The sequence below is a fragment of the Hemicordylus capensis genome, chromosome 4, assembly GCF_027244095.1.
Source record: "Hemicordylus capensis ecotype Gifberg chromosome 4, rHemCap1.1.pri, whole genome shotgun sequence".
Classification (NCBI taxonomy): Eukaryota; Metazoa; Chordata; class Lepidosauria; order Squamata; family Cordylidae; genus Hemicordylus; species Hemicordylus capensis.
In genome coordinates this window covers 53,557,897-53,570,509 of record NC_069660.1, presented here as the reverse complement: position 1 = coordinate 53,570,509, position 12,613 = coordinate 53,557,897, and the positions used below count along the sequence as shown (strand labels likewise).

The window sequence follows — 12,613 nt, the reverse complement described above, 5'->3', positions numbered from 1 at the left end:
CATAGATTAGTGTCTCTCCCCACACCCCAATTTGATTTTGTTGAGTATTGATTTTAATGATGTTATTGTTTTATTGATTGATGTAAGCTGCCCTAAATTTCCAGAGACGGGTAAAGTAGAAATCTTTTAAAATAAATACATACATATATAAAATGAGATGAGGCATATATAAAAACATGGGTTTAGCAAAAACACAACTTCAATTTCAACTTTAATTTCAATTTAGAATTGCTTGGGTATGTATGTCCAAACCAAAAACTCACTATTTAAGGGTGTCCTTTAAGTATCATGAGAGGTTTAGAAGGGTCAGTACATACATCTGTGTTTTTGTGCAGGGTACAGATCCCCCCTTAAGCATTTGAAACCCCTCCCTCATTTTACTGACCTCCTCTGCCAAACCTAATCACTCATATTTACAATCCTCAAAAGATATTTCCTGCCCCCGTGAAGTGCCTTTCCTCTCCCCCCACAAGAAATTTTAGTGAGGCATTGCTCCTCAGCCTTTCCCTCTATCTGTACCCCTGTTTATGGAAGGTTCAAGATGGGGAAATCTGCAAGGAACTATCCAAAAGCAGTGGTGTAAAAAATGATCTTTTAGGTGCTCATTAACTCTCTGATTTTATATAACCCAGAAATGTCTTGTGCAGACATCACCCAAAACTATTAAAAAGTAAATGAATCCTCTTAGTAACACGATTATGAATATGAACCACTCGCTTTGCATCCCTATTCACAGGTCTAACAACAGTACAGGGTGACTCTTAGAATATTGTGTTGATTTTAAGATTTGTCTTTCAGGCTCAGACAAAGGTCTTCTATCTAGCTTGTTTTTCTGGGAGCTCCTAAGCAAAACAAGATGATGATTATTTTATTTTATTTTATTTATTGTTGCATTTATATTCCACCTTTCATTAAAAGACAACCCTAAGGCGGTTTACAAAAATTAAAACATACAATAAAAAGACAATAAAAGTATTAAGCTAAAAAATATAAAACAAACGAAATTTAAAAATCTATAAAATACAAGCATAAAAATGATACAACAGGTAAAAACACATAGAAGCTGCAGTAAAAACGATTATGTAAAAGCCTGGATCCCTGGTAGTTTGTTAGACCTGTGAAGAGATGCCAAGAGAGTGACTCAGAAGCTTGTTACAGAGGGGCAGGGGTGTAGCAAGGTTGGACTGGGCCCAGAGACAAGATTTTAAAATGCCCCCCCCCCACTGAAACTCAGCTCATGAAGTAAAGAAATCCCACAACAGAACATCATCCTAAATTATTTTTTAAAAGGTTTTGTAAATTGTGGATGATGCAAGTCATTAAATGGCACCAGAGAAAGACACGCTGTTCTGGTAGCTCCAGGTCTTAACACTCACATCAATTTGGGAGGATAAATACCACTGAAGGAAGCCTGGGCGGGTGCGCAGCTGGGGGAGTCAGTCATGTGACTTGCCTCTGGGGGGCCCCCCAAAGCAGTGGGCCTCCAGACAACTGTCTCCCCTTGCCCTATTATAGTTACGCCCCTGCAGAGGGGATTCATTTATTCATTCTGTAAGCTGCAACCGCGTCTTGTGATAGTGAATTCTGTAATTTGTTGTGAGAAAAAGTGCCTCCTTTTGTCCATCCCGAAACTACAGCCAGTCAATTTTCGGGGGACTTTGAGTTGTCGTTCTTATGACTGAAAAGCCTTAGAGTTCTCAAAGCAGAGCCTGCAGCAAATACAGATACAGGCATGCAGGCAGCTTATTTTGATGTTAGAAATTGGGAGGTCATCTTAAATTCAAGATCCTCTTCCTTTGGGGTAAATAGTGTAACCTATATTTAACCCATATTTTTAAAGGGGGTCATCTTAAATTCAGGGTCATCTTCATTTCAGATAAATACTGAAATACTTGGGAGGACAGTTTAAATATTGTGGCAATGCCATTCCTTGCCTTGGATGTAAATCAGACTGAGACATATGTATTTGGCCGTATAAAAATAGGTTAAATAAATGTGTTCCTCTTCATGCACACCTTAAGATTTTAACTAAAGTAATACATTAGTGGAAATGAAATAAGAGGTGAGACTGCATTTTTCAAATAAAGCTATGAAAATCCACATCTGATCTCTCTGTCTCTCCCCACATATGCATTTCTGGTATGAAGGGTGGGTGGACTGGTAGGGTGAGCAAAAAGTACAGCCTCTGATGAGCCATAAATAAAGTATTCTGCCTGCTGTGAACTGGCATGGTTACTGTTTTCTTGGAGTCTCTTGATGGCTTATAATCAGAGCATGGCCAATGTGGGTTTTTACCTGGTACAAGTGACTTAGATTTTATATTTTGATGCATTTATTGTGCTTTTTTTTTTTTACATGACTGTGTATTGTATTTACTCTTGGTATTTATGTCATTAGCAGAGCTGAGTAAAAGAAAGGGAGAATACAAATTATGTCATACACAGACTAACAAAAAAACTGACAGCCAGACTAATGAAGTGTGGATGCAGTGTGCTGCATTGCAGACGAAAGCAGCGCAGGTGCGCACGTGTGTGTGTGTGGTGGGGGGGCTGGTTTTTGCTAATCCCCACTTCCTTCTGAAGCACTTTGTGACACCTGAGTGTGCTGTGTGATCCTCAGGAACATATTTTCCGTTGGCACAGAGTGCTTCGGGGGAAGGGGAGATCAATGGGATCGGCCTATCTACATGGGAGCACTCACCACGCTGCTTTTGTCTGAAACTCATCAGGCTGCACATGTGCTTCCCTTGCTGCATGTGAACTTCATTAGTCTGGATGTCAGCCAGTATATATAATAAATCCTGAACTTTTTGTTGAACTATAATATAGAAATATTCAAAGTACATAACAATTACAACATTGTGTTGTGTATAAATACTGTATTGCTTTTGGATTACTTGCAGCAATTCTTTTGTTAATATTAAGATGTAGCAGTTTTCGGAGTACTAGCAGCAATTTTCCCCCACACGCAAACTTTCATTCTGAAATGGTACAGTTATTTGTTTCTAATTTGGGACAATTCTCAATAGTCCAGCTGCCCTCTGGTGTTTCAACTGCACTATTACATCCAATATTGGCTGGATATTTACGGTAGGTGCCAAAAAGGGTCGTGTTGATCCAATAATTGTCAAACTGCTCCTCAGGACTGAATGCTGTATCACTGAAGCTTTGCAAATTAATTCCCAGGTTGCCAGTATTGATTATTGGGAACTGTGTTAAGAAAAGCTATAAAGATGAAATTTGAAAACCAACAGGGGGTGGTGGTTCTTTTGTTTGTTTTTTTAAATGGAGCTGTTCTGGAATTTGCAAATTCCTTTAAAATTAGGGCCATAATTTTTAATTTCTTTTAAAATTAGGGCAGTTTGTGGAGGAGACATGCAGACTGGGTTGTAATTCAAGGACCAATTTATATATTCAATAAGAATATTTGAAATGGTACAGTCCTACTGTCTAAAACTTCATCATGTCTCATCTAAAGAGTCACATGTTGAAAGCAATTCCAAGTTAAAATTAGCTCTATTCAGACATTCTGTCATATGTGCATTCAAATGTCTGCACATATGTACCGGTTTTTGTTCAAATGACTGTCTATGCCAGTGTTCTTTTGTAAGGCTCCATTAACCCCGAGTGCAGCTCCCTGAGCTAATTGGGCCTGTGTCAAGCTTTGACCAAAGCTGAATACTCCACCCAGTACCCCTGGCACCAGGAGGAGACAACCATTCCCACTGGGCAGCCTTCTTTTGGGGAAATGGCTCCCTCTTGAGCCCCTGCACCATCCTGGAAGGTGCACATGGAGTGCTAGGAAGTGTATCCCTTCCCAGTGCTGGTCTTGTGGTAGGAAGCATGAATTGTCCCCTTTGCTAAGCAGGGCTCACCCTGGTTTGCATTTGAATGAGAGACTGCATGTGTGAGCACTGTACGATAGGTTTGCCTGCAGTTGCCGCCAACTTGCTTGGCGGCTACTCAGGAACAGGCCTTCTCTGTTGCTCCCCATGGACTTTGGAATGCACTCCCCATTGAAATAAGAGCCTTCTCATCTTTGGCAACCTTTTAAAAGGTGCTGAAGACACATTTATTCACTCAGGCATTTAATCAGATTCATTGTTTAAATTTTAATGCTGGTTTGAAATTATTTTAATGTTGGTGTTTTTAATGTTTAAATGATTTTAATTGTTTAATTGATTTAATTTTGATTTTAACTATTAATTGATTTTAATTGTTTATATTTGTTGTAAACCACCCTGTGCCATTTTTGGAAGGGTGGTATATAAATCAATCAAACAAACAAATAAATAAATAAATAAATAAAATATTGCCCTTAGGGGAGGGGTCCACTCCAGGAAGAGCATCTGCATGCTTGCATGCAGAAGGTTCCAGGTTCCCTCCCTGGCATCTCCAAGATATGGCTGAGAGAGACTCCTGCCTGCAACCTTGGAGAAGCCACTGCCATTCTGTGTAGACAGTACTGAGCTAGATGGACCAATGGTCTGACTCAGTATAAGGCAGATTTCTGTGTTTCTCTTAAGAGAGGGCTCCATCTCCCTTTAGGGCCCTCACAGCACTGAGGAAAGCACAGTGGGAAATGGCTCTCATATTGAAGGTTTTATGCCAGTGGCCCCCACTTGAAAAATAGTGAGGATCACTAGTATATGTGTTTATTTTAAAGTGAACCTAGGTACAGACCCTCTCAAATACAAATATTGATAGGTAGTATATTGCTGTATGCATGTGCAATGTAAAGTGGCTAGGATACAGCGCAAAGTGCCACCCATGGAAGAGGGACACGCACGCACTTTCGTCTACCCAAGAGCCCATCCTCACAGCAAGAGTTGGCAGGGGTTGTTGCATGCACCCAAAGGTGTGCATAATTGCAGCTCCACTGCTACCTCCATTATTCCCAATGGCAGTAGCCAAAGAGTAGCAATAACACACAGCTTTGTGTGCATGCAACAACCCTTGCTCACTATGAGGATGGGCTCTCAGCTGGGACAGAAGGTGCACATGTGTGTCCCTTTTTCATGGGTTGCACCATATCCCAGCCTGCGAGGATAATTGTACATGCATACAATGTACACAGATTGGATTGCGTTGAAGACAACATGTGAATAAGGCCAATGTGCCCCACTACTATTACTACTACTTTTATATACTGCTTTTCAAGAGTTTCCAAAGTGTTTATGTAGAAAAATAAATAATAAATAAAAAGATTACTCCCTGTCCCCAAAAGGACTCATACTTAAACACACACACGCAAGGTGGAATCACGCAAAAGACGCACAAGGCAGAATTGCTGTTAGCAACAGTCACTGGGAGGGATGCTATGCTGGGTTGAATAGGATTAGTTGCTCTCCCCCTGCTAAATATAAGATAATCACCATTCTAAAAGGTGGCTCCTTGCCCAGTTAGCAGGGGAGTTCTTGTTGGACAGAAAACTTTTCTGCTCAAGGTAGATGATGGCCCTGTACAACACCACACAAAGTCCCTCAAGGATCCACCCTGACAATTTGAATAGTTGGCAGGAAGCAATGAGTTGCAGGAAGCACAGAGAGGCACCAGGCATCTGGATAGGAGGTAGCAGATAAAATGAGAGGTGGAATCAGCAGGACCAGGGACAGCACCCAACTGTTGCTCCCCAAAGGGGCAATGCTCATGTGAGCCCTTCTATCCTGTTGAGACCAGATGATGGCTCAGATTTCACCCTTCAGCTAAGAGGCCATTCTACGACATGGAGGTTTCTCCATGGTGTTGCTGAGAAGCTTCTAATTATCCTCCCTGTGGTTTCAAATGGGGATGAGCTATTGGTATGATGGTGCAGAAGGTTAGACTCCATAAGGATATGAATCAATCATATCATGATTAGAATTCAGAAATACATTCCTTTCCTCAAGGAGGTCTATGGGTTCTTTTTCACTTTTTAAAAAAAATATTTGGGGGGTGAATCTGGAGATAATGAGAAATGTGAGTCAGGTTCCTCCAGCTTCAGGTCACTGTCTGAGGGCTGATTCATGAGAAACACATTAAAACTTAACTTACCTAAGTGAGAAAGCTTGGCAGCCTAGCTCCCATTAGTAAAAATGATGAAGATTGTCACATTTCTGCCAAAAACCTGATCCTGCATATATTAGGTCCATATGTCTCAATGAATTCAAGGGCATAATAGACAGAACAGTCATTACAAGTGTGCACTCTTCTAAAAAAAGAAAAAAAAAGATGCCAGAACAGTTCAACAGTACAACAAATTATCCCCCCCCCCCAAACTCTGGCCCATGTAATTAAAAAGGAACATCCTGTGAGCACACACATCCTTACTTCTTTCCACAAAATCCTGATATCCTCCTCATATATTCCTTTACTGTGTGATAGGGTGTATAACCTGAACTGCCACACTACATATGGCCAAATACTAGTTTAAGCTAGTGTATGTAGCACATCTAAAGGGACAGTTTGCATCACTAACTTGTTAATTAAATTAGTCATGATGAATGTGTCCTATTAATTTCAATGGGACATCTATCAAGTAATTTAGTCAGGATGTCAACCACTTTCTTGAGCTGTGCTGACTCTTGCCTGCTCAGCACTCTGTTCCCCATCCACAACACTCAAGAGCGTACAGCTTCTTCTGTCTTTAAGCTCTATATGAGCTTTCCCCACATGGTATCTTCTTCCAATTAGCCCTTCCTTTCTTCAGCTTTTCATTTTTCATGTCCTTCTTTTCCTTGTGCCTCCATCTCCACCTAACTTGCCTTCAGGTTTCTTTATACACTGTCTATTCTGCCCCTCTTCAGACACACAGCTTTCCAGCCTTTACCCTGCCCACACAGCCCTTCTGTCTCCAAGGCCTATATTTTAATCCCAGCCAAACTGACTATTTCTCCTCTCCTCCCAGAAGATGGTCTGTAAGCATTATTTTGCTAATGGCTTGGCTTCATTCCTTGAGCTGCCCAAATATTCATAAGGATTCCATGACATCAAAATCAGCTCAGCCAATTGTTTTCATAAATCCCCCATGGTAACTGTAATTTGATTTATTTATTTATTTATTTAACATATTTTTATACCGCCCAAAACTTACACATCTCTGGACAGCTATTTTATTTTATCTATTTTATTTATATCCATTTATATCCATCCCTTCAGAAACTTTTGATGAAAAGTGGGATCATCAACTTTTGATGATCAACTTTTGATCGTATAGGCCTTGGGGACTGAAGAGCTGTGTGGGCAGGGTAAAGGCTGGAAAGCTATGTGTCTGACTGAAGAGGGGCAGAATAGGCAGTGTATATTTATTTTGATGAATAAATATTTGTTGTATTCGTATAATAAATGTTAATGAGAGTCTCTTAGAGCTAAATTGTCCACAAGAGGGAGCAAATGAGGTAGAAAATGACATTTGAAGCTGCTACTACAAGAATATTGCAGAAACAAGCACCCTTCTTCTCATAATGCTACAAAACTGAAATCTCTCTATTCCACTGATTAATTTCTAGTAGTACTATTGTTGATCATTTATACATTGCAGTCAGTTTGCAGTGCTTTAAAATCTGTGTTTACCCTAACACAACCCTGTAAGGCAGGTTACATGACTTGTTAAGGTCATGGAAAAGATGGGGCTTGAACTGCTATATCCCAGATCCCACTCCAGCTCTGCTCACTGGTCTTGATATCACACGATCTTCCCCAATAAAAGTGAAATTGTGCCGTTAAGTAGGAGCTCTTCCAGTAAGGTAAGGTAATGTGTGTCGTCGAGTCAATTTAGACTTCTGGCGCCCACAGAGCTCTGTGGTTTTCTTTGGTAGAATACAGGAGGGGTTTGCCATTGCCTCCTCCAGTGCAGTATGAGATAATGCCTTTCAGCATCTTCCTATATTGCTGCTGCCCAATATAGTACCAGTGGGGATTCGAACCCATAACCTGCTTGATAGTCAAGCATTTCCCCGCTGCACCACTTAAGGTGACGCTCCTCCAGTAGTCACCCTTAATTCAGACGTCGGAGTGGATGGGCTATGCTTATACACTAACACAGGAAAATGTTCTAATATATTCATGTTGTTTTGTAACACTTAGATTTTATATTTTCTAGAAATGGGGGAATGGCCATGATTTTTTTCTTTGTCCCAATAGCCTCCAGTGCAAACGGAAACCTGTCTTGCACCCATCTAACAAAATCTTCGTAAACCTTCCTGCACTCCATCTCTACTAGACTTGTTATAGTGCAGACTTTGGGGGCTTTTGCACTGTACCCAGTCCCTGCACCCCCTGTTTTTGCCTTGCTTCTTCTAGCCTGATGAAGAATTCTGCAGAACTTGAAAACTTTCTATCATTTTGGTTGGTCCTGAACCAGTCCATAGCCTTACCGCACTGTAGCGTTTGGATGTCTCGCTTACTGTCCATATGGAAGAAAGCTTACCTGCTTACCCTCAGGACGTCTCTGTGTGTGTCTATGCGTCCATGTGCATCTCTCTCTCCCTCTCTCTCTCTCATATAACTTTTGCGTGTACAGTACAGCACAGTCCAATACAGGACAAACCAATTTCACAGCATATGGTGGGAGGGTAAGAGGCCCACCACGTTAAAACAAGAGGAAGGTGGGAGGCTCCTCTGTTAGTTCGACCCAGGACGACTCGTTTTCTCATGGCCTAACGCGGCTGCCTACGCTTTGCTTTGGGCTGTTGATGTCAAGGCATAGAACGAACGAAGGTGTCCGACTCCGGGTTAAACGCTCAATATGTCCCGCCTTTACAAGGTCTCCTAGTCTTTCCTCTTCCTCCGGCAGGCACCATTAGGACAGCAGCCGCCTCCGAGACACAGCATTAAGCATTTCGAGAGATTTCGGCTTCCCAAGGATCTGACCGGCGAGCTCCCAGGCAAGAACTACGTTTCCCAGGATGCTCCCGGGAGCTGTCTGCGCCCGCGCCGCAGCAGCCCCCTAGGGAGGTGGGAGGGGGAGTGGTAAAGATGGCGCCGCCGCCGTTGCGCTCTCCTCCGGGCTGGGGCGTCCGGCGAGGCTGCTGCCATTGAGAGAGACTGACCGGCGGGCAGACAGACAGACAGTGGGGCAGAGACCGCCGCCGCCATGTCGGAGCCAGGGCACCTGGGGGTGAAGCGGGCCGAGTCGGCCAAGTTGCGGCGGGCGGAGCAGCTGAAGCGCTGGAAGGGCTCGCTGACCGAGCTGGAGCCGGTGACGCCCGCCCGGAGCCGGCACCGCGGCGGACCCTCCCGCGTTCGCTTCGAGGACGGCGCCGTCTTCCTGGCCGCCTGCTCCAGCGGGGACACCGACGAGGTGAAGCGCCTGCTGGCCCGCGCCGCCCGCATCAACACGGCCAACGTGGACGGGCTGACAGCGCTGCACCAGGTAGCCCCGGGGCGGAGCAGCTCCGAGACCCCGCAGCCGACTCTCCCTTTGAGGAGGGCAGGCGGGGAGGAGTGAGGGCCGCAAGTGCGTCCTGGGTGGGTGGGTGGGCGACCAGAACCCTAACCCTCCGCTTCACTCCCCGACGACCCCCCCCTCCCCGAAGAAATCCTTCCAGGGGCTTAAGCTCCCAGAGGGATGGATGGTAGCGCCATGCCCCAGTCCTTTTCCTTAATGGTCTATATCTATAGCAGAGCTAGACATGGGGGTGCGTGGTGGGGAGAGACCAGGGCTTGACGGATGACGTTTCCGAGAAGCAGAGGCTGCCGGCCGGCCCCTCTCCCAGCGAAGGAGACCAGCTTTGCCTTCCAGCCTCTGTACAATCCCCTCTTCCCATCCTCCTCCCCCCCCCCCGCGCCTTGATGTCTGAACCCCTGCCATGGTGAACCCCTGTAGAGGTGGAGTAACACTTGCTGCCCGGGCTGCTTCCTTGTAGGGATGGGTGCTGACTCTCTGAAGGCAGCACTGCGCACAGCGTTGCACCAAGAACCTAAACCTGACTCGTAGCTTGCAGGGACTGCACCCCCTCCCCGTTTTGACGGGCTCTGCTTTTCTTTTCTGTGTATCCCTGGGAAGTTGCCTAGGTGGACTGATAGCACCTTACAAACCTATTCCTGGCATTCATTGTACACTGTAGAATTGAGAGGAGACTCTGTAGAATAAGTAATGTTTTGCTGCATCCAGGAATGATCAGGTGCACAGTGGTGGCAATGTGCCATATTATGGGCATAGGTGGAATCTGAAATTGGCCATTTTTCATTGCACTTGCCTTGATCTGAGCCTCTAAAGTCCTTGTACTAGTGAATATGTGTAACCTTCCTATGGCTGTGTTGGGTAAATCACCCTCCACTTTCCATGAATCCCCAGAGGGAAAATGAGGCCATATAAGTACGTTCAGTTAGTCTATCATGTTTCTTCTCCAACAGGATAGCAAAAATAGATGAGACTGACTTAAATGTGGTTTGTTTCAGTTCTTTAAAAGATCAAGACAAGGTCAGACTAGACCAGTAAATGTGGTCTAGAGTTTCATGTTTACAGTTAAAAATGGTGACTTGCACAATGATATTGTTTGATTCTAGGCTACCTTTCAGAGTTTATCTTGCAGCAAAAACAACTGAGCTTTAAGGCACCTTAAAGATGACCACACTTAGAGCATAAGCTTTTGTGGACTGCAGTCATCGGACACATGAAGTGTTATCTTCGGTTGACTGTGTATGTGTTCGTAGCATACACTCATTAGTATAGAGAAAGAGGAGAAAAACTATAAACAGTAGTAGAATGTTAGATTGGGCATTCTTCTCTTTTTTGGATCCCTGTTTGTGTATTATGTAATGTGTGTATGTACATATGTGTGAATACACACACATATGCATGCACACACCTTCCAACATGATGCATCTTATGAAGAGGATTGTAGTCCACAAAAGCTTACGCTACAGTAACTTTTTCATCTTGAAGTTTCCACAAGATATTTTGTATCAGTTACCTTTATCTGGCTGGACTTACAGGAGGGGCCATCATTTCTGATGGAATACCTATCAGTAAGAAGTATCTGCCACAGCTATTTAAACAGGAATTTCCCTGGTTTCTGTTCTTCACTTGCATTAATTTTTTGTAATACTAAAACATTTGATTGGAAGATACTGTTACAAAAGATGAAACATCTAGAAAAATTACATTTGAAAAATGGTTTCAGCTTTATGCTTTGGAATCTTTTGAAATTATGTCTCTGGTTAATTTATGAGGCTTTTGCCATGTCAGTAAGCTTTAAATTGTCTTGTCTACAGCTTTGACACTGAGGAGTTGCTGTGATACTTTTGACTTTGAAAATCTTTTCTCTTGGCAACCTTTAGAGAGACCACAAGGTGCCAGCATCTAAGATAAGCAACATCAAATTCTATTAATAGAATTCCTAATGTGCATCAAGCACTAAACGTATCCTCGTGAGGCTACTCCTAAAATGACAAAACCATAAACATTCAGTTTTTTGTTCCTTGGTACTTGCTGTTGTAATGCAACATAGAATATATTTTGAGACTAAAAACATCTAATGAAAACATGTGTACATATCATGTCACTTCAACATAGTCTTTATTATGGCATAAAGGAGAACAAGATGCCTTGATATTTTTTCACAAAGCTAGTATTTATCTGAAATGATGGAGGAAAGGTTTCGTGGGTGTTGGGAAAAGATAGGTGACAAGATGGTGGTAGTATGATATATTTTAGTATATCAAGCTGATAAATGCCAGAGAACATAACATGAACTTTCAGTAATGTCTATATCATACAGAATACTATTAAAAATGGGCTTGCAGCTTATTTTATTTATATATTTATGTATCAGATTTGTATACTGCCCCAAACTTTCGTCTCTGGGTAGTTTGCAAACATTCCTCTGGTGATAGTGGTTCTTGGGGGTGATGAAGGTGGGCGGGGGAACATAGCTTTAACAAATAGCATATGTCTCTACCACTAGCACCTGGCATCCTGTGGGAAGCCCGGGAGGCCTACGCAGCATCCTGTAGAGACCTCACCTCTCAGTTGGCTTCTGTGAATGTGTGGTGCTCATCTGAATGGTCAGCACAGCAGTAGAGGCCACTAAAATGCTCATTGTGACTCTAGTTGTTTTGTATTTCTGTGCGGTCTCATTCCCCATGCTTTCCATGGGAGAGTTTTCTCACATTTTCCAGGAACTTTATGGTTTTTTTCTGGGGTTTTCCATTTTTTTTGGCAGTCTAGGATCTGAGCGAGGTCTGGAAACATGTTTCTATCTTTTGTGGTGTGGTCTTGGTGTTTCAAGTCAGCCAGTGGCCCAAGCAGCGTTAGCATATTTGCATATTTTTGTATAAATTAGGCATGAAGAAGAGCAAGGAATCATGCAGAGAGTAAAGCCCTGACCAATGGAGATCTTACTCTACTCTTAACCACTTAAGCTTCTCAGATTTTATTGTGCACACAGTTTGAACCATCTATTTGCAGGCATAAAGGCTCAGTGCTTCATTTTTTTGGTTGGAAAGCTGCTGCTTTTTTTACCCAGTGCTAAATTATGTGCTTACTGGTAATATGCAAAAGGAAAGCAGTCCATGGGTATTGAATCTTCATTTGAAGAAAGGTATATCTTGCTTCATACAAGATAGATCTGTTTTATGGCCTTATGTACCTGCGGAGTTCAGAAAGAATGTTACATTTATTCGCGCCTTAA

At 42.9% G+C, this 12,613-nt stretch overlaps 1 protein-coding gene and 1 long non-coding RNA gene across 11 annotated transcripts in view; one reads left to right on the top strand and one right to left on the bottom strand.

Moving 5' to 3' along the window:
• Positions 1-167: 167 nt before the first annotated feature.
• LOC128323624 (uncharacterized) lies at positions 168-8,900 on the bottom strand. The gene is made up of 3 exons (XR_008306395.1): positions 8,407-8,900; positions 6,033-6,189; positions 168-1,115 (listed from the first exon to the last, which is right to left on the bottom strand). It is a non-coding gene; the product is annotated as an uncharacterized LOC128323624 (long non-coding RNA).
• The window catches only part of PPP1R12B (protein phosphatase 1 regulatory subunit 12B), a 161,123-nt gene continuing 157,394 nt past the window's right edge, over positions 8,885-12,613 (top strand). For 2 of the 10 annotated variants that reach the window (XR_008306394.1, XM_053247069.1), the window contains exon 1: positions 8,885-9,351. Coding sequence is in view for 8 of the 10 variants with exons in the window: in XM_053247069.1 (XP_053103044.1) it covers positions 9,073-9,351 (279 nt within the window). In the remaining 2 variants the exon portion in view is untranslated. The remainder of the gene's footprint in view (positions 9,352-12,613) is intronic. The other 8 variants (XR_008306393.1, XM_053247065.1, XM_053247061.1 and 5 more) reach the window with 5 other exon arrangements.